This window comes from Solanum stenotomum, unplaced genomic scaffold (assembly GCF_019186545.1).
Source record: "Solanum stenotomum isolate F172 unplaced genomic scaffold, ASM1918654v1 scaffold28337, whole genome shotgun sequence".
Lineage (NCBI taxonomy): Eukaryota > Viridiplantae > Streptophyta > Magnoliopsida > Solanales > Solanaceae > Solanum > Solanum stenotomum.
In genome coordinates, this window is record NW_026029946.1 from 58,354 (window position 1) to 80,045 (window position 21,692).

At 32.4% G+C, this 21,692-nt stretch overlaps 4 protein-coding genes across 6 annotated transcripts; all 4 read right to left on the reverse strand.

Annotated features, from left to right (window-relative positions):
• Positions 1 to 456: 456 nt before the first annotated feature.
• On the reverse strand, positions 457 to 2,213 carry LOC125851650 (F-box/kelch-repeat protein At3g23880-like). Its single transcript, XM_049531422.1, has one exon. It carries the CDS (start codon positions 2,106 to 2,108, stop codon positions 945 to 947), a length of 1,164 nt encoding a protein of 387 aa, XP_049387379.1. The 5' UTR covers positions 2,109 to 2,213; the 3' UTR covers positions 457 to 944.
• A 3,950-nt stretch (positions 2,214 to 6,163) lies between these two features.
• Positions 6,164 to 7,093, reverse strand: LOC125851645 (F-box/kelch-repeat protein At3g23880-like). Its single transcript, XM_049531415.1, has one exon. The coding sequence runs from the start codon at positions 7,091 to 7,093 to the stop codon at positions 6,164 to 6,166; it is 930 nt and encodes a 309-aa protein (XP_049387372.1).
• Positions 7,094 to 12,483: 5,390 nt separating this feature from the next.
• LOC125851649 (F-box protein PP2-B3-like) lies at positions 12,484 to 14,116 on the reverse strand. 3 transcript variants are annotated; one of them, XM_049531420.1, is made up of 3 exons: positions 13,806 to 14,116; positions 12,982 to 13,100; positions 12,484 to 12,794 (listed from the first exon to the last, which is right to left on the reverse strand). In XM_049531420.1, the coding sequence occupies exons 1-3, from the start codon at positions 14,064 to 14,066 to the stop codon at positions 12,596 to 12,598; spliced, it is 579 nt and encodes a 192-aa protein (XP_049387377.1). In that variant the 5' UTR covers positions 14,067 to 14,116; the 3' UTR covers positions 12,484 to 12,595. The 3 variants fall into 3 exon arrangements, with proteins under 3 accessions (XP_049387377.1, XP_049387378.1, XP_049387376.1); XM_049531421.1 differs by having other exon boundaries at positions 12,484 to 12,753; positions 12,982 to 13,103; XM_049531419.1 differs by having other exon boundaries at positions 12,982 to 13,103.
• Positions 14,117 to 17,387: 3,271 nt separating this feature from the next.
• LOC125851646 (pleiotropic drug resistance protein 1) lies at positions 17,388 to 21,688 on the reverse strand (the record flags this gene model as incomplete). The annotated part of the gene is made up of 14 exons (XM_049531416.1): positions 17,388 to 17,768; positions 17,867 to 18,121; positions 18,210 to 18,381; positions 18,486 to 18,847; positions 18,947 to 19,030; positions 19,122 to 19,412; positions 19,497 to 19,829; positions 19,919 to 20,115; positions 20,197 to 20,353; positions 20,433 to 20,536; positions 20,616 to 20,776; positions 20,855 to 21,171; positions 21,265 to 21,546; positions 21,644 to 21,688. Coding segments are annotated over 14 exons (3,015 nt in total), but the record flags the coding sequence as incomplete, so codon positions are not given.
• Between the last annotated feature and the right edge of the window lie 4 nt (positions 21,689 to 21,692).

Here is a 21,692-nt window from a genome sequence, read left to right on the forward strand (position 1 = left end):
TTATTTTGTACCCTATATAGTTATTTTCATACTCAATAAATCATTCTCTTATGTTTGATATGATGAAAGTCATTTTTTAGGGAAAAAAAATTTCCTATCATAATTATCTTCACATGCAAGACGTTGGAAGTCATTTTCAATGCTAAAATGACTTCCTTTGCTTTATGGGTGTCATTTTCCCAATTATGAATCTTTAGCACTCAAAATTTCATCAAAACGCCCTCTGATTTGATATTGTTATTATTTTTGTAATATACATTTTTTCGAAAAGTATTTTTCACTCACAAACAAACACCGGAAAATGACTTTTTTCACTCACCAACAAATACCGGAAAATGACTTTTTTCACTCACCAACAAACACCGGAAAATGACTTGCATCATACCAAACACATGGTTCTTATATCTGATCAACCAAAAACATATAGTACCTTGATTTTCAAAGAAGATTGAGACAAGTAGTTTTAACAACAAGAACTTTACATTAATATTACATGTGACGATCGTTTAACTAGACGAAGCGCGAAAATACAACATGGAATGCAACATAGCTAGTAAATCTCCAGAAAGAACAACACAAGCAGAGTAATTTCTTTGCTGTAAGCTAAATTACTTATCACCAACACGAGGCGTAGGTAGGGTCTTGATGTTAGTAACTACTTGCATGAGTATCTGAGGATCTGTATGAAGCGTTCCTCGTGTTATGAAAACTTGTATCTGTACCAACCTTCACTAAACCTTCATCACCGTTCTCTTGACACAAACAAAGACGAGACATAACCCATATGACCATAGGGAGACCGTAGAAGAGAGACTATTCTTCACACCGTTCTCCTTCATCACCCATATATCCTTCCTATCCGGATAATAGTTGCAACATGCAACTATTATCCAATAGAAGTTTTCATTTCCACTATTCTTCAAAGTCATAACTTTCCGAGCTAATTACATATCACCAACATTAGGCGAAGCTAGACTCTCATTGTAAGTAATCGCTTGTACTTGAAGACAATAACCCAATGAATGAATGTCCAATGATTCATGTGAAGCATTCCTCGCGTTGTACAAACTTATATTAGTACCAAGCCTCACTAAAACTTCACCACCATTCTCCGACACAGACAAAGGCGAGACATAACCTAAACGACCAGAGGGAGCCGTGAGATTAGAAACCAACTTAGTCCACGACTCCTCCACACCATACTCCTTCATCACCCACATATCCGTCCTATCCGGCTCATAGTTGCAACAAGCAACTAAACATCCATTTAAAACACTCAACGACCAACTAGTACTCCCATTTCCACAACTAGGCAATGCCATTACCCCATATGTCTCCGTAGCCAAATCCAAAGTCATTATCTCAGAACAAGCACCAGAACCACCACCACCAGAATCGCGACAATGGCTTACCTCCCAATGAAGATATCCATTCAAACACATCCCGGATTGTGCATTAACATAACCACTACCAAACCCCTCACCCATTTTCCAAGAATCATCCTTTAAGCTATAAATCTTAACCTTATTCTCATATTTCCCCTCATTTCGCGGAAAACTAAAGATCTTAACCATCTTATAATCATCATTAACATGATCATAACCAAACCCATATCTAATATAACAATTTACAGCACATTGAACAAATGAATCTTGAAATTCCTTGTGTTTTCCAGTAACAGGGTTCCATATCATAAGTTTAAATGACATTGGGGTTAAACAGATCAACCCATTACAAGAACCCAAAAATTTTGCAGATCTAAAAGGGGTTTTTAATGGGTAATCAATTTTATCAACATTTACAGAGGAATTTTCACAATCTAGAGAGTAAACAGAACACATTTTACCCATTAAACCAGATACTGAAGCTACTATAACAAGTCTAAGATTCACATTTTTGGATTTTTTAACAGAAAATTTGATCTGGGTATTGATGAAATATGGAGTTGAGAGTAAAGAAAGCCAAGATTTTGAAACACACCTGAATTTCAAGAGAGATTTTACTGGTAACCTCAAGAGTATTTCAATGATGATTTCATCTGGTAGACATGAAAATTGAAGCAATTCTTGAGGAATTTTTGTTTCAGCTAATTGGTTTTGAGTTTCCATTGAAGCAAAAACACTTTTAGATTGGAGATGTGGAAGAGGTGATAAGAAAGAGAAAGATATGGGGAAGTGTTTGGATAGTGAACTTTTTGGAGCTCAATGCAAGTTAGAAAGTTAGTTGATGTCGTGGATGATTCGGAATTGATTCTTTTCAGAACTTTCTGAGTCGAGTTTATCATAGTGGGTTTATCTGATGTAATTTACATCCTTATATAGTTTGAAGGTTATTACATAATAAGAAGTTTACCTAATACGTATAAAATGTTCATCATAGAGTGCTCATTGAAAATACTGAGGTTATAGTGGTGTGCACGTTATCCTCTCAAGTTTCCGGAAAAAAAAGAAGGTGGAATGGGAATGTAAAATCTCAGCCATAAAGTTTTTTAATACTAGCACAAGTAGGGTTCGAAAAAAGTAATGTATACGTTATCTTATCCGTACTATTTTGAGAAGAATTGTAAGACTATCTCTGATAGATTCTTAGGGGTCGTTTGATAAGATGCATTAAAAAAAATAACGTTATGCATTAGCTTTGTGTAGCTATACTCTATTTTGGTATTATGTTAGGTATAATTGATACATGATAAATTATTAGTCATGCAAGAGGTTTTACTGCATATTTAGCATGGATGTAGACATAATTATCACTCAAACATTTTCTATATCCTTTTCACTGTATTTGTGGACGGTGTTTTTTTGTAAATAAATAGTTTTAAATATTTTTTATATAATACATATTATTTTTAATATATCTAATCAAACATATTTGATAGCCATATTAAATTTAGATTCACTCTTTGTTGAATTCATTTTTAAAAACAATATTTAATAAGATTATTTTTTCATAGCTCAAATTTAAAATTATTAATTAAAGATAGAGGGGGTGTGGAGTAGGTGAGGAGAGAGAAATGGTGGAAGTCTTTGGATAATTGACATTGGAATTTCCTCCAATTTTTTTGGCAAATAGTTGTAAAAGACAAGTTCTTTTTGGCCATTACAATAAAGTTTAAATTTATTTGAGTCACACAATTTTTTTCTTCTCCTTTTAATTTAATTAATTCTTTAAAAATATTATATTTATATTCTATAATAATTTTAATTTTAATTTTTGATTATTTTACGTTTAATGAAAACGATTTTTATATTTATAACTATATATAAATATTAAGATACTCCTAACTTTTGTGTTATTTTTAAAAAGTAAACGTGACAGGCTAACAGCAACCACCCAACTACCCCTTTTATTATTTAAATACTTACTTAAATAAAATGTGCTATTTAATATACGAGTAGTTGAATTGTGTGAAGGCATTTAAAATAGAGAAAATTATGCGGTTAAATAAATTTATATTATTTAATTACTCATCATAGCTATAGTTTGCTATAATTGTTATTCGCGACTAACATTATACATTAATTACGTGGGCTGACTTCGAGTTTGTATAATTAGTCACGTTTGTATATATATAATTCGCCAGAATATACAAATACATATGTATAATATATAATTATCTAACCGATATACATATACAATTCACTTATCTCCCACTTGCTGCCCTCTCTCGCTCGCCTCTCTCCTCCTTCTCCCAATCTCGCTCGCCTCTCTCCTCCCTCTCCCAATCTCGCTTGCCATATATACAAATGCATATGTATAATATACAATTATCTAACCGAGATACATATATAATTCACCTCTCTCCCACTATCTGCTCGCCTCTCTCCTCCCTCTCCCAATCTCACTCGCCTCTCTTCTCCCTCTCCCAATCTCGCTTGCCATATATACAAATACATATGTATAATATACAATTATCTAACCGATATACATATACAATTCACCTCTCTCCCACTCTTTGCCCTCTCTTGCTCGCCTCTCTCTCTCTCTCTCTCCCAGTCTCGCTCGCCTCTTTCCTCCCTATAACATGTAGCTACGAATTATAATTATCAAACTATAGCCATGGAGAGTAATTAGGCTATTTTCTATATGTGAAAGTTCCTCTTTAAAATATTAGTAGAAGTATGACATCTTTATTAAAAATATTGGCAATTTGTCATCTTATTTTAATTTTTTTGAGTTAATTAATAATCGAATATTCATATTTAAATACCTAACACTTTTTTGTGAGGCTAGTTGATCAAATATTATTATCAATTTACAACATGCGCATGTATATTAATTTAATATCGAGGTGTGGTTTAATATAAAAAAAAAAATTGAATAATAACGAATAATCGTGGTATGAAATTTAAATCCCGTAATTATAAATTATAATTCATGAATTAGATCTCTTTTTTCTTCTTCAAAGGTCCAGCATAGCCCTACATTGCACAGTTCACAATTTCTTAAATTGTTTTTTAGCCTAACTGTCTTATTATAGGCATAAGCTGATATTAATTAAATTAAATATACTTAAAGTCAACTTAATTAATTGATGAAGTTTCCACATATACCTAATTTTTCAAGATTTTAATTGTCAAAAATAGCTAAACTATTACTCCATCTGTTTCATATTAATTGTCGATGTTATTATAAATAGTTGTTCCAAATTACTTGTAACCCTATAATTAATAGTAACTTTTTAAATAAGTTAGAAGTGATCAAGATAATCTTCCGTCTCAGTTAATGAGATCGAAATACTGCCAAATTATCTCAATATGACTTTTAATCCTGGTAGGTTAGCAGGTAGTCGAGCATTGTCTCCTTGCATCTCAGTAGTACGTATTAGTATTAATTTCGTAGTTTCTTGCCTTTCGATTTATGTTAATACATCTTGTTCTTTCCTTTGGTTAACATATTATTTTTTTTATTTATTGGTTTTTCACTCGGTATTCGGTACCCACATTGAAGCCCGATTAAATCCGAATTTGCGTCGAAAAGTCCCACATTGGAGGTAAAACACTCTCTAATAAACTCGACCCCGTACCCAAGGGATTAACACATTATTTTGATGTTGTTACTGCTCTTTTTTTTCTGAATGTTATGTAATGATTTCGTTATTATTTGATATATCGGCTTTGCGTTTGTATGTTACTTTTAAATGCTTTGTTACGACTTACGAGTTACTTGAGCCAAAGATTTTTTGAAAACCTTCAGGGAAACTGATTTGGAGCATCAATCTCCCATATATCCCCACAATACATAATCCTCAAGACCTTCAGGGAAACTGACTTGATCTTTTGACGATTCAACAACCCCAAATGACACATAAAGATTAAAGAGACAATCAATAGACAACTATTAAGTTTTCGTCTGAAGCATGTTTTCGTCTAAACTTACATAAGATAGAGACCACACTTACTCAGAACCAATTCTCTTAACCATTTTGTTGCCAATATTTTGAAAATAAGTAATGGAAAGTAAGGAACTCTAAAGACGAGATTTTTTACACCATTCTGAAGTACAATGTCAAGCTACTTATAGATCACAGGGGAGACTTTGTGAGAATCTCCTCAGAAAAGAGAATCATCACGCCCTCAAAAAGGACGGATACTTCTCAAATAACTACGCAATTATTGATTCAGTCATCAATTGAGCATAAAATTCGTGCAACTCTCATCACTCGTTCGAGCTGTTCGTGGAGAAAGAACAGACCAACGAGCTGTTCGTGGAGAAAAATGGTGGAGATTGAAGAACAGGGGACTCTGTTTCTTGGGCACGAACGGTTTTTTGAATTTTCAGAAGGTATAAGAATGAATGTGTGGTTTATAATTCAAAAAACTCGAGTTGAATGAAGTTACTGATGGGAAAATAGAATCAACTGTTACTTTTCAATGATCGAACATATCAATGAGGTGATCCAAATCGAATCCTACAAGACAGTCGAAATCAAAGCCAAGGAGACAACATGTAGTGATAAAATCGAAGAATAAGATAGCACGAGAGATAAGTAATGATAACAATAATAAAGAGTCATGTTTTCCCTTTTAATATCGAAAATAAGCTTATATACTTTTCCAACAAATATACCCATAAAAACCACATATTATCATAAATATAAGGTAAAATACAGTTTGACAATCAAAATTTCTAGTTCCAACGAAGATAAACTTTTCGTGAACTTCTAGTCCCACGGAATTCTCAAGTTAGCTAAACTTCCTGTGAACAAGATGGATGAATCAGTAGCAGGCGAAATTTGATTCAACGTAAACTCATTCACTTCTTGTTTCCATACATTGTACTCCAAAAAATCACCATTTGTTTTCCTCCACAAGATATTCTTGTTTTCCTTCAAACATATTATATCATCCAAGTACCATTCTTTGTTCTCCCCAATTCCAAAGAATGAGGGTAAAATTGGAATTTTCATAACATTAGTCCATGTCCATCGTTCTCCATCTTTCTCGAGGGAACACACCAAAAAATCCATCTCAACAAACACGGAAAGATAGAGACGATTAGCAAAATTATACAATTTCATACGATTCCCATGATATTGTAATGGGACGGACATTACAACAAATTTCTCATCAGCCACGAACAAAGATATAATCACAAACTTATTAAATACACTATTACCATTTTCTTGACCTGATCTAGTCGCCATCATGTTAATCGTACCATCTAATGAAACTGGATTCTCGTCAAACAAACGATAACCAGTAGGAACAGAGTCAATCTTTTTCCAAGACTCATTATTCACAGAGTATATTCCAACAATATAATGACTATCTTTTGCATTAATCTCAAATATAGCGATTATCTTATAATCATCACAACTAGAATCATAGGCAAACCCATACAACGTTGATTCGTACCCATATAGCATTGATACGTAATGATCAGGCTTTTGAACAGTTTTGTATTTTCGAATAGCTGGATTCCATATAAATATCGTAAAATTATACACCATACATAACAAGCCGTTACAAGAACTCACCAATGGATACGAAATATCTCGAGACATAAAATAGTTTGGTGGAATAAGAGAAACAACTTGAGAATTAACACCAAGTGATGATGCACATGTTGTACCATTATTGAACGCTAACATGTTATATTCTAAACAAGGAGACGGAGTTATTTTCGACGAAATTAAGAGGATTTTTTGACGATTAATATCGGACGATGAATCGTCTATATGCAACTTGATGAAATTGGGATCGTTGATAATTGAACACCATGATTTTTGTACAATTTTGAAACGTTGAAGAGATTCAACAGGGAGTTTTGAGAGGATGCAAGTAATTACATCATCTCCCAAATTAAGACTCATTGGACTTTATGTTTACTTAGGGTTTTAGTTTTTTTTTTTAAAAAAATATATATAGGGCTCATGAGTCATGACGACTTATAAAATTAATTTAAATTTGGAAAATTTTAAAGTTGTAAAGTGTTCTAGTTAATATCAATAATGTTATTCTTTCCATATAGTATTTTCTATTTTTGTATAGTTTTCAAAGTATTATATTTAATTGTATTCGAGTTGAATGACAAGGTCTTATGTGTAGTAATACAGCTTCCATGTAATACAATGTATCCACGTTACATTGTTGAAATATATTCAGTTAAAAATCAATCTTGGAAAACAATTCAAGATATTTTTCCCCTTCCTAGTGATTTTTCGTTGTACGTAAACGATGATCCAGTTTCATTAAACGGTGTCATTCACATGAATACTGCAGTTTCATCTAAATCTGAACAAATGGCTATATCGTTCCACCTAGCAGATGAAAAATTTATTGTAACACTCGTGCCAAGTAAATGTGGGATACTTATGAAATTATGTGTATGGGGTGATCGCGTATGTGTTATGACGATTATTAATGTTAAATTAGGTCTTGTGCTTAGCATCTGGTGCGTAGGCAATTTTGATTTTGGGGGCCCCAAACATTGGGTGAGACGGGCCCTGCTCTGATACCATGTTAAATTAGGTCTTAGACCTAATTCACACCCCAACATCTGGTGCTTAGCATCTTGTGTTAAGGAGAACGGAAACATGTTATGGAGAATGGGTGATGGTCGATTTATTGAGTATAATGTGCGGAATATGAATAATTTATGTGTAAAATATTTTTTACTGTAAGAAAAAATGGTTATTTTTTTATTTAGTATATGAAAAATTTATTGTAAGACCGTACCAATACCAAGGAAATATGAAATAAGAATGGTAAATAATTCTATTTTCGATAAATAAAAAACAGAATCCTAAACTAAGTTGGTAAAATAAATGTAGAGTCCTAATAGTCTTATACTATTACATTTAATAATTATATTTTATAAAATACAAATAATTGAGAACTCTTGTGAGTGGGTGTCAGCATTCAATAATGCGGAATTTGCCTATTGATATTAGTATCAATTGAAGGATCATCAATTCTCATCTACTGATATCGACAATCAAAAAAAATTATTTTTTGACATTGTTGAAGGAAAAAAATCAATTAAAGTCGTATCAATTAGTAGTGATTCCAAAGTTGTATTGTTGGACGAGCTCAATCTCCCAGGATTCGATAGTATATATTTTTTTCAAGTGCTTTCATGCGGTGGCTTGGTCTTTATTACGTATCGTGAAAGCAAAAATATGATATTATGGAATCCTGTCATTCGAAAATATAAACTCATTCCAAAGTTGCAAAAGAAGGATTGTTTTCATGTATGGACAATTTATGGTTTTGCCTAGCATGTTGTGGCTGAGGATTACAAGGTCTTATGTGTTCATAAAATTGTGAACAAGAATATTGTTGAAATATACTCAATTAAAAATCAATCATGGAAAACAATTCCCAATATTTTTTCCGTTTGTGATGATTAGAAACTGCAAATCAGTTTCATTAAACGGTGTCATTTACTTTAGGGCTTTCAAAAGGAAGAATCTGATCAATTACATTGTGTCTTTCCACCTAGTAGATGAAAATTTTACTGTAACGCCAATGCCATATAATTGTTGGGATCGCTTGAATTTACTTATAAAATGTTTAATCCAACAAACAATTAATGCCAATGGACGATATTCCTTATTTGTTCTATATGTTGTGTAAAACGATACAATGATACAAGTTAGCAAAAGGAGAACTAATCGATAACTAATCGCTGATGTGGCAAATTCTGTTAACAAGTCCAGAAGTTAGTTAGAACAGTTAGCACTGTTAGATGGTTAAATTCTGTTACTACTGTACCTGTGGATTTTAACTATTTTAGCAATCTCTAGGAGCCTATAAAAGGATTGCATTAGATGATTAACATTCATTCATTCATTGATAATAAGATTGTTTTCTTCTCTCTACAGTTTTCTCTCTAGCTGAATTCTCAGGTTTAATCCCTGAACTATCTGTTCATATTCCTCGAGATTACTCCTGGAATTTGTTTTTTCTGTGTAATTCTCTGTAATTGTAGCATACAACTTCTCTGTAAATCTAAAAATTCCTTATCGTTTTAGCATCAACCCAGAAAATATTTGTTATTAAATCACCGGCATCTAAATGTAAAGAAAATCGAAAAGAGAGAAACAATCGGACTTGGAAGGAATAAGGAGAAAAGGGGAGAAATAATAAGACTATTTTTAATTGATATATTACTATATTTATTATCTAAATCATGGTTAGGGATATATTTTAATTAATTAAATCTTGGCTAAGGAGAAAATGAGAGAAATAATAGGATTACTTTTAATTGATATAATAATATATTTATTATCTAAACCATGGTTAGGGATATATTTTAATTAATTAAATGTTAGCCATTAAATTTAATATATGCCATATGTCATTAATCAAGGCTAGAACTAGGGGAAAGTTGAAAAGAGCCGGATCCATCCCTAAGTATAATTTTAATGACAAATTAATATCAAGTTGCTTGACTCAAGCTTCTATAATAGTAGAAAAGAAAAGAAAAAAAAGAAAGGTACAAACCATTGATCATCTTTTTTTTTTAATTTATTAACTTACATGTGAGATTTCTCAAATAATTTGTGTAAAATCTTTTTTTACAGAAATTTGGTTGTCTGTAAAACTAACATGATGAAACAAGAATAGTAAATAATTCTATTTTCGGTAAATCAGAAAACAGAATCCTAAACTAAGTTGGTAAAATAAATGTAGAGTCCTAATAGTCTTATACTATTACATTTAATAATTATATTTTATAAAATACAAATAATTGAGAACTCTTGTGAGTGGGTGAACCTAAACTTTCAACATATAAAGGTCCTATTTTAACCCCTAATGGAATTATTTTCATTTTAAATTCAGTGTATTCATTTTTCTGCACATTGTATTCAATAAATCGATCGTCACCGAAAAATTTTAATATGGTTGAAGCCTAACCAACAATAGTTGTATGAGGTTCTATTCAATTTTTGACACTTGAATTTATGGGCCCCATTTTAACACAACACACTCTCTCAACTTATTTTTACCCAAATTTCCCCCTTTTCCCTCTAAAACATTTTAGCTCCTTGTTCAATATTCCCCTCTTTTTCACAGTTTTTTTTTTAAATTCTTTGGCTCTTTATTAATTAGTAACTTGATTAGCTCTTTCTTTCCCATTAATCATTTATGTCCCTCAACTAAATCAATTTAAAAAATTGTCACCTCTCAACCAATTCAACTAAAATATAATTATTCCTCGTTGCCTTAGAAAAAACAATCTTTTAAATTTTTTATTTTACATCTCAAAAAATTGAATCAAATTCCTAGGATATCTTTAAAAGATAAATTTTGAATGAGAAATTCACACACACTTTATATTTGTATTAAGAAGTATTCACTGAATATCGAAAATCAAACTAAATAAAAATTTAGTCAAATTGAATATTTCTTTTACTTCAATTTTTTTTCTTTTTATTTTTAAAAAATTTGACATAATCAGTTTTGGTTTCAAAGTAAAAATAAATCAAAAAATCACCAAACAAATTATAAAATTATCTCCCTCTTTAAATATAAATATATATATATATATATAGAGAGAGAGAGAGAGAGAGAGTGTATGTTGTGTATATTAAATTTTTACTTTTTTTATTTGTAATCTAGTTACCTTTTTATAAATTTAATTCTATTTTTTCACTTTCTAGTTTGATTTGTAATTTATTATGATGATTTTAAAAATTGATTTTATGTTCAAAATCACTTGTTTTTAGTTCTTTAATTATTCATTATTAGTTAATTCAACTGTCATCAATCAAAACTAATTTTTTTTTTAAATTATACCCAAAAAAAGTTCACCAATGAGTAAGTGAGAGCATACCTATAAGCATTCTAAAATCACTCGTTTTTCAATTTTTTTTAGAAATATTTTGTACTTGGTGTTGCACTTATGATTGAAATTTAAGTTAAAAGTCTAAAAAAAATCAACCAAAAAATATATAAATCAAGAAAAGAAGACTATAATTCTAATGAAGTTTAATTTTTTAATCATATTAGCAATCACGGGAAAAAAGGCTAAAACTTGAATTGATATTAATTTACATATTTCTATTTGACTTTTGGAAAATAAAAATTTAAGACTATTAAAAAAAAAGAGAGAGGTAAAATACTTATTATGAGGAAAAGGGAGGAATTTGAAAAAATGAAGGTGAGAGAGTGTGTGGTGTTAAAATGGGGCCACAAATCCAAGTGTCAAAAATTGAATGGAGTCTCACATAACTATTGTTGGTTGGGCCTCAACCATATTAAAATTTTTCGAAAGATATAACCATTTGTTCAGATTTAGATGAAACTGTACTTAGGTGAATGACACCGTTTAATGAAACTGGATCATCGTTTACGTACAACGAAAAATCACTAGCAAGGGGAAAAATATCGTGAATTGTTTCGATTTATTTTTAACAGAATATATTTCAACATGGATGCATTGTATTACATGGAAGCTGTATTACTACACATAAGACCTTGTAATCCTCCGCCACAAAATCATAAGCTAAAACCATATATGGGCCTCATGAAATAAGTCATAGATTGCAACATATAAGGCGTTGGAATCCGTTTGTATTTTCGAATGACAGGATTCTATAATATTATACCAATGTAAGAATGATTAATAAAAGAACAAATCACTGCATGAACACACTTTTAAATAATAAATCAAGCTGACTTTTCTTCGGCCTTATAGTTAAGATAGTGATTTTTAGTATTATTGCCTTTCAATTTTCATTCATCTATTATGTAATAGTTGTTTATCATCTTTATTGATGCTAATGAATGTCATGGAAAAAGTATTGAGTATGATTTGCAGAGAAAGTATAACAGAGTCATGAAATTTGCACTATACTAACATGTTTGACGACAAACTCAATTACTATTGTACTATTGACTTGTGAGTTCCTGGTAGAACTGATAAACTCTAAATCCTGAATCCTTTATCATATTGGACGAAACTCAATGCCTTCGATTATAAGACCAACTTTAGCATGAAGAGGCCTAGAATCCAACAATCTTGCTTCAACATCACCATTGTAAAACTTTCCAATTTCTACTTCAAGCCATCCATTAGTTCTTTTTTCTGGTAACCTTCCTTTTAAATTCCTTGGTGTTCTTGCTGCTAGTATAACAATAGTACCTCATTCTTCAGCCTCGTCCTCGTTCTCTTGATTAACGAATCTAACCATTGCATTTGTCGATTCAAGGCCATGGTACCTCTCCGATACTTTGAACACTAAATAAGCTGCATAATTTGTTCCTGATGATAACTCTCGAGTTCCAATCATACCTCGGATATCTAGTAAATCGACGTTATTGAGTAATGCTACCTCTGGAAATCTATAGTCAAATACAAAAAAAAATCACCTCAAAAAAACTCCGGATTTTTGTATACTATACTCCCTTCATTTCAACCTATGTGATGGTGTTTAATTGACAACATAAAAGTGTAGACATAATTCATCTTAATACAACACTCATTTTGATTCGCCCAAAATTTATCGTAACAAAACAGAGTAATTAATACCTTGAATCTGCATCAAATGTGTGTTCCCAAAATAACTCAGTGTCTGAAAAAGAAATTGTCAATTGCCTTGAAGAGAGTAGATAACATTTCTTCCCATTTGTTTTGTCAAGCCAAAAACTCTGCTAATTGAAAAAAAATTAGAAGTCTAATGGGAATTTTCCGTTGTGTCTAGGTAAACACCGTCAAATAAATTGAAAAAGAGGGAGCAAACATCTTATTATATTTGAAACTTGTTGTAACAAATACTAAAATGGTTGTAGTGATTTTCTCAATTCAATAACAAACAACAGAAAGAACAAACTAATAAGCTTTGATTCATACGAAAATGAGCAATTACAACATGAAAAACACGAACAATAACAGTAACTATAAAGAAGAAGGGATGAGGGAACTAAGAGAGAATTGGGGATGAGAAGCATAGTCTTTGCCTAAGCATAATCATAATCCGCATAAACCTATTTTGCTCTCAAAAGACTATTTATCAACCCGGATCTCACACATAACCACTTAGTCTACTTCGCCAATAGTGATCTAGGCCCATTCATAACAATTGTCGTCTAAAATAAGGCCTACAAGTTTGTATGGTTATAAATCATTGTGTTAATGAAAGGGAAAAGAGTTTGATATATCCTCAAATTTGCGATTTAGAGCTAATATACCTCTTGTTACAAAAGTAGCTTGCATGTACCCCTACTGTTATGACGAGGGGTATATCAGTTCTAAGTCGCAAAATTGAGGGTATATCAAGTCTTTTTCCCTTATTTCTGAACAAAGAAGTATGATATTTTCATTGCATGAAGTAAGAAATTCAACTAGAAAATTACCATTTTATCCTCATCGAGAAAGATAGGAGACTCAGAGAGTCTAAAGTAAAGGTCCTTTTTGTTGTCAAAAAGTATTGGAGAAACTGATCTGGAAACTATATTTTGATGATCGGACGGTAGAAATTTATCCCATACGACATCAGATTCCGCTGCAGCTTTGAATCCTCTCGATATAACTGATGATCTAATGGTGTCTACCGGAGTTGTGAATGAAATTATCTCCGATATGCAGCCCTCCGGCAACATTGTAAAAGGATTCATTGCCTATATTGCGTTGTTAAAAAAGATGAAGATGAAGACGAAGACGAAGACGAAGACGAAGACGAAGACGAAGAAATAATAATGTGAGGAATTCTGGTCAGGACAAGTGAGTTGACAAGTGACCACTTTAATATGGTCCACTTTTAGAATAATATTTCAAATGGTCGCTCAACTTTGAATAGTTTATTTAGAAAGTCACTCAACTTTCAATAGTTTACTTAGAAAGTCACTCAACTTTATTTTATAACTCAAAAGTCATTCAGCTGTTGGTATTTCATTCAGAAAGTCACTCAACTATTGATATTTCACTTAAAAAGTCATTCAACTATTGATATTTTATTTAGAAAGTCACTCAATTAATTTAAATAATTTTTTAATCGGAAAAGGGCCAAAAATACCCTTAAAGTACAGAAAAATGTCTAAAAATACTCTTCATCCATCTTTTGATCTAAAAATATCATTCTACTCATCTTTTTGGTCTAAAATTACCCTTCCATCCACCTTTTTGCTCATCCACCTTTTTGCTCACATATACCCTTACAACTAACAACCCTCTCTCTTTTTTTTTAAATACTTATTATGTGTCATTTTCTTATTGAATGAAATAAAAATTCACCTCTATTAATTTTTTCCCATAATTTATCCAAATCAAAACAATATATCTTTTCAAGATCCAAAAATATTTTTTTTTAAATCTAGTAATATCTATTTTCTATAGCTTTTTTCCAAAAAAAATAAATTGTTTAGATAATAAAATATTTTTAAAAATACTAGTCATGCCACAATTACACGGACATAATATATTAATATAAATCCTAAAAAAATGTCTATCTTTTTTTTAAAAAAAAAAGATCATTTAATTTTTTTGACTAATAATCTTGTCGTCCACGTCATTAGTGATCAAATCTTGGACTGGTGCACCAACTGGAACAACTTTTTTTTAGACCAAAAAGATGAGTAGAAGGGTATTTTTAGACCAAAAGATGGATGAAGGGTATTTTTAGACCTTATCGTGTACTTCAGGGGTATTTTTAGCCCTTTTCCGTTTTTTAATTAAATTTTATTGAATCAAATTTTTATTTTAAACTATTTTTTAAGAGATAATAAGATATTCATTTTAATTATCTTATTTACCCGTTCAAATTATTTAGTTTTTGAAAAACATACGGTAGCAGTTGACAGAAAAAATTCTTTCACATTCTAACAACTGTGTTACTCGAATTAATGCTGCTAAAAGTGATCCCAAAAAAGAGAAGATGTTGGAATCGAGAAGTAATCCAAACAAACACACAGTTAATCTTATCATTTTTATCAAAAATTAGTTTTAAAAAAATTGCATTTCACTAAATTTAATAAAATAATTAAAATGAGCATGTTATCTTTTTATATAAAAAAATAGTTTAAACAAAATTTAGTGAAAAAATCATTTAAATAGTTGGGTGACTTTCTAAGTAAAAAATTAATAGATGAGTGATTTTTTAAGTGAAATATTAATAATTGAATGATTTTTGAGTTATAAAACAAAGTTAAGTGACTTTCTAAGTAAACTAATCTAAGTTGAGTGACTTTCTAAGTAAACTATCTAAAGTTGAGTGACCATATGAGATATTAACTCTCCACTTTTAATCAATAACATTATTTAAACTCTTTTTTTCCCTCTTCTCGTTAGGTATTTAGTATCAGCATTGAGGCTCGACTNTTAATTATCTAAAACAATTTTTTTTTGGAAAAAAGCTATAGAAAATAGAAATTACCAGATTTTAAAAAATATATTTTTTGGATCTTGAAAAGATATATTGTTTTGATTTGGATCAATTATGGAAAAAAATTAATAGAGGTGGATTTTTATTTCATTCAATAAGAAAATGACACATAATAAGTATTTAATAAAAAAGAGAGAGGGTTGTTAGTTGCAAGGGTATAAGCAAGCAAAAAGGTAGATGAAAGGGTAATTTTAGACCAAAAAGGTGAGTAGAAGGGTATTTTTAGACCAAAAGATGGATGGAGGGTATTTTTAAACCTTTTCGTGTACTTCAGGGGTATTTTTAGCCCTTTTCCGTTTTTTAATTAAATTTTGTTGAATCTAATTTTTATTTTAAACTATTTTTTAAGAGATAATAAGATATCCATTTTAATTATCTTATTTACCCGTTCAAATTATTTAGTTTTTGAAAAACATACGGTAGCAGTTGACAGAAAAAAAATTCTTTAACATTCTAACAACTGTGTTACTCGAATTAATGCTGCTAAAAATGATCCCAAAAAAGAGAAGATGTTGGAATCGAGAAGTAATCCAAACAAACACACAGTTAATCTTATCATTTTTATCAAAAATTAGTTTTAAAAAAATTGCATTTCACTAAATTTAATAAAATAATTAAAATGAGCATGTTATCTTTTTATATAAAAAAATAGTTTAAACAAAATTTAGTGAAAAAATCATTTAAATAGTTGGGTGACTTTCTAAGTAAAAAATTAATAGATGAGTGATTTTTTAAGTGAAATATTAATAATTGAATGATTTTTGAGTTATAAAACAAAGTTAAGTGACTTTCTAAGTAAACTAATCTAAGTTGAGTGACTTTCTAAGTAAACTATCTAAAGTTGAGTGACCATATGAGATATTAACTCTCCACTTTTAATCAATAACATTATTTAAACTCTTTTTTTCCCTCTTCTCGTTAGGTATTTAGTATCAGCATTGAGGCTCGACTAGTTCAAATTCATATTACGTGAGCCTATTAAAGAAGAAAGTTGTTCTCTCCTTTGGAATTTTTAGCCAATCTCACAAGGTGATAATCATGAGCCTTTTTTTCTCCGAGTTTAAATTATATACACTATTAATTGGCGTTTGGCCATAGGTTAATCCAAATATTCTTCATTTTGTTTGAATTTGTGGATATAGAGTTGTATTTGGTTATAGTTCTTGCAAAGAATATTTAGAATAATATTCATATTTGAATGTACTTTTCCTTAAAAAAAAACATGAAAAAAAAAAACAAAATATGCTAGATAGTCTTATGCTTGTCAATTTTTAATACAAAGATACATTACTACAAAAAAATTGACAACACTAATACTGGTTGTTCTTTACGAGAAGATGAAGCAACATTGTTAACTCCGTTGTTGGTTGGTAGCTAATATAACCAACCATCAAAAAGTGAATTGAAAAACAGATTATAAGTTGTTTACTAAAATTTGAAGTACAACTTCAAGTTAAATTCGAAATTTTCAAAAAAAGTGCTCCCAACATAGACAATACTTTGAAGCAACCATTAAATAAAATTGTATATATATTTCCACAAAAAAATTATGAATATAACAATTACAACATCTTATACAACAAAACTGGGAATTCAGAAAGATTAATAAGACAACATATTCAGTAATCTAAAAGTTCATAACCTTATTCAAGTATATTAACACAAACTATATAAACACACTTTTCTATCTTTTCTGGAAATTGAATGCCTTGATACCTAAAGCAAATGTGAAGGCGAAAACAACAGCAAATGCAACGATCACACCAGCAACAACTCCGAGAAAATCATGTTTAATTCCGTAGTCATTTCTCAAGTATTCTTCCACAGTTTGACCATTAACAGTATCTTGGAGGTCTGCAAATTGCGATGCAACCAAACCATACAATGTCCATGCAACAGGGCAAGCCCAGTAGTACCATCTCCACCATATCGGAATACGCTGTTTTTAGTCCAAAAGAAAGGGGCAAATGATCAATTTTATTTATTGAATGTTTTTTGTACTTGAAGAAAAAAGTTGAAATATGTTTAAGAACTTACAGGTCGTGGAACGATGAATCCTGAGAAGAGATTCCATACTGTATAGAAGAATCCAGCAACAATTGAAGCAACGTTTTGATTCGGGGTAATAGCCACGGTCATCATGCCAAAGAAGGTGAAGTATAGGAAAGTGAAGAACATGAAGAAGAAGTACCAAAAGAATTTTGCTACGGTCCATTCAAATCCAATCATAGAATAGACAATGAGACCATAGACAACAGCTTGGACAAATACATACGGAATTTCAATAAAAACCTGCACGAAACACATCAAAAGTTTCGTAAATAATGTGAATGATTTGAACTTTTAAGACGAAAAATTGCCACTGTGTCTAGCTACTTACTTGTGCAAAGGCATATGGTATGGCAGAGTACATCCCGGCAGCTTTTTCTCTGTAGAATACAGTACGTTCAACCGATACAACAGGCTGAACTGATGATGCATTTTGTACACCGAGGAAGAGAACAGCAGCGTACATAGATCCCATCGCGTTGGTTAGATCTTGAGGCCTACTCCTGTAATCGAAACAAAAAAACAAAATGAGACATTTTAGCATTTGTTAAAGTTACAAGTTGGAAGTTTGTCTTCTTATTTCATTTTTTCGTGTTATAGTACTTACACTTTGGTACCGAGATCCCAGAACATTGACCCGAATACGAGTGCTATACAGGTAGTGAAGAGAAATCTGACTGCAGTGTAAGCCGGATTACGCCAATATGACCAGTGTTGCTTCCACAAGCAAGCCATACATTGGACCCAAAATGGCTGTGAGAATTGGTTTTCAAAATGCAGGTCACTTGTACCAGGTCGTGGCACACTTAGTTCCGTAATCAAGGCTTTGTTCCTCCTGCAGAGGTCTGAGTTCTTGTATAAGTCGGTGAAATCAACCCCTAATGACATTTCTTGAGATGAGGATGTGACTTCTAACATCCAAGTTGCTGGATTGTAACCTTCCTCTATTTTTCCAACACCGGGCATGGACTGAATTCACGGTGAAAATAAGCTCGATCAGTACTTGATTATATAAAATGATCAGTAAAAGGAACATACTTTTCCAATTTCCAAAGAAAACTAACTTACCTCGAAATATTTTATCAAATGACATGATTCGCGACCTAATGGACCAACGTATATCTCTTGTCCTCCTCGTTTCATAAGAAACAACTGTAATGACATGTTTGTATTAGTATGTTTAGATCTAAAGGGAAGGCATAAGACGAATTAGAAATAGACGTAAAAAGGTGTTACATTTTACCTCATCAAAAGCCTCGAAAATGTCAATGCTAGGCTGATGAATGGTACAAACAACGGTTCTTCCTGTATCGACGGTGTTCCTAACAGCTCTCATCACAATTGCAGCAGCTCTTGCATCCAACCCTGAAGTTGGTTCATCCATGAAAATGATCGAGGGGTTTGCTACTAGTTCAACTGCAATCGTCAACCTTTTACGTTGCTCAGTTGACAGACCATTGACTCCTGGCAACCCGACTAAGGCTGATCTTAGTGGTGTAAGCTCAACAAGATCCATAACTTCCTCAACAAACATCTGAAATGGGATAACCGGTATAAGATGACCAGTAGGATAAATTCTCATTATGGAAGGAAACGGAATGATGTAAGGGGAACTTACCATTCTTTTGTGTTCATCGACGTCTTGAGGTAAACGCAGCCAAGCCGAGTAAACCAAAGACTCGTAAACTGTAACATAAGGTGAATGGATGTCATTCTGTTCACAGTATCCAGAAATACGTGCAAAGGTTTCTTGCTTCTTGGGATATCCAGAAATCTTGATGCTCCCGTCAATGTAACCTCCGGTTTTCCTTCCAGCCAATACATCCATCAACGTTGTTTTACCGGCCCCACTAACTCCCATCAAAGCTGTGAGAACACCTGGTCTGAAAGCTCCACTCACACCCTTCAAAAGTACTAATCTATTGTCACTGCTACCTTGCTCTCTCATTTCCTGCAAATTGTCAAAAAATCAAGTCACATTTCGATTAAAGGAAAGTTGCAGCACCAGTTTTTAATGACTATAAATTCTTTGTTGCTCACCGGAGGCATGTCAACGGAGTATACAACTTCATCAAAGGTGATGGACTGGGGTTCAAATGGAAGAACCATGCCCTTCTTCTTATTCTCATTCTCACTGGCAGAATCTCCTTCTGTTGTGCTAGTTATCTGGGGCGATGATCCACTACTTTGGTTGTTCTCACCCTCTTCTGAAATCGTAGCTTGTGGCTTTCCGAATGCTGCAGATATACTCATTCCATGTTAGTACATGTCATCTTTTTATTTATGGATATATCGACGAAGAAACTCAAGATTCTCACGGTTAAGATAAGCGAGAGCAAGACTGTAGGCAATGTTAAACAGAATTGTGAATCCAGCAAGTGCCCCTATACCAATCCAGTACCAATATGCATCGGGAAAGAACCCTCGAGATCTCACCACCGAAGGTCCAAGTGGCTCAGTTCCAGTTGGGGTAGTCTGTTTCAGTGAGAGTTCATTTCAGCATTCATAGGTGAATAAAAAAACATTACAGGCCGCGTTATGTACACAAACTTACATGTTTCCACTTTTCCCCATCAAATTCATTCACAAGAATTGCATTCACCGAGAACATGAGTGGTGACGTCCAGTATCCCCAAATCCACCAGTCCTTCACGTCAGCTACACCGTCCGGAGAAAAGAGACGTAAGCATTTGGACAAGACATGAGCTACCATAAACCCTTAAAGCACAAAACTTACTTCGTGCAAGCGCGAAACCACCCAATGCAAATTGTAGAAGCAGAGCACATGCTCCAAATGTGCTAGCAACTCCCATGGTCCTTCCAACTGCTGCGATAAATCGGAACAATCCTGATGCCATCTGGTTTACTAGTACGAGTAGCAAAAATTGTTTGAAAAATCTGCACAAACAAAAGCAGATCAATAAGTATTTGTGACGTTATGACAACGATTACACCATATAGTCTTTCTTCACATACCTTCCAACATTAGGATCAAATCCGATGACATAATAGGTGAGGACCGTCCACATCCCAACTTCAAGAAGAGTTACTGGGATTTTTAGGATCCATGAAGGAATTGCATAAGCCCATGAAGGATAGAAGAGAAAGTCCCTTTGCTTATAGAAGACTGGAAGCTTGTAGAGTGTCAAAGGGAGCTCAGACAAACCATTAAACATAAGCATAACAACCGTAAAAAAGAGAGCACCAGTATATATTCCTCCATCTGTCTCAGTATCCCGAGGCATCTCAGTTCGAAAAAATATGGTCATTGTCATAAGTGCAATGACCATGAGCTGAAAAAAAACAAAGAGAGGATTAGTAAATTTCACATGGATATGACAAGACTATGACATATATCGATATAACGAATAGACCAAGTAGTTCACCTGGAAGAATTTGAAGATGTAAACAAACGAGTTCCGCTGCATTAGCAAGAATTCTCTTTCAGTGCAAACCTTCAAAAGCTGTTTCTTTCCGATACCGTACTTTTCAGTAGTCAAAGCAGCAGGGTGGCTTTTGCTCTTGTCAAATGCGGTTGAAAGCTCATCGCTTACTTTTCTCCCAACATGGAAAGACTGATAAGCCTCAGCAAATTCTTTCGATGTGATAAATCTGTAAGGCTCGTCCCTCCTTACCCAATATTGCTGTTGATCCTTCTTAGATGTCACCTGCAAGAAATTCGAAACATTCCACGTTAGAACTTAGAACTGAACACTGCATCAACTCTTCGAAAACTTTATCATCCTTGTTTCTTATAAAACATACTTCTTGCAAGAAATCAGCCACGCCTTTTCTGTCAGGGCATTTGAATCCC

Coding starts and splice junctions, on each gene's coding strand:
- LOC125851650 (XM_049531422.1), bottom strand. CDS start 2,108: ATGGAAACTCAAAACCAATTAGCTGAAACAAAAATTCCTCAAGAATTG.
- LOC125851645 (XM_049531415.1), bottom strand. CDS start 7,093: ATGTTAGCGTTCAATAATGGTACAACATGTGCATCATCACTTGGTGTT.
- LOC125851649 (XM_049531419.1), bottom strand. CDS start 14,066: ATGAATCCTTTTACAATGTTGCCGGAGGGCTGCATATCGGAGATAATT. Junction 13,104..13,805: donor TTCTCGATGAGGATAAAATG/GTAATTTTCTAG, acceptor TTTTTCAATTAG/CAGAGTTTTTGGCTTGACAA. Junction 12,795..12,981: donor ACATTTGATGCAGATTCAAG/GTATTAATTACT, acceptor ATTTGACTATAG/ATTTCCAGAGGTAGCATTAC.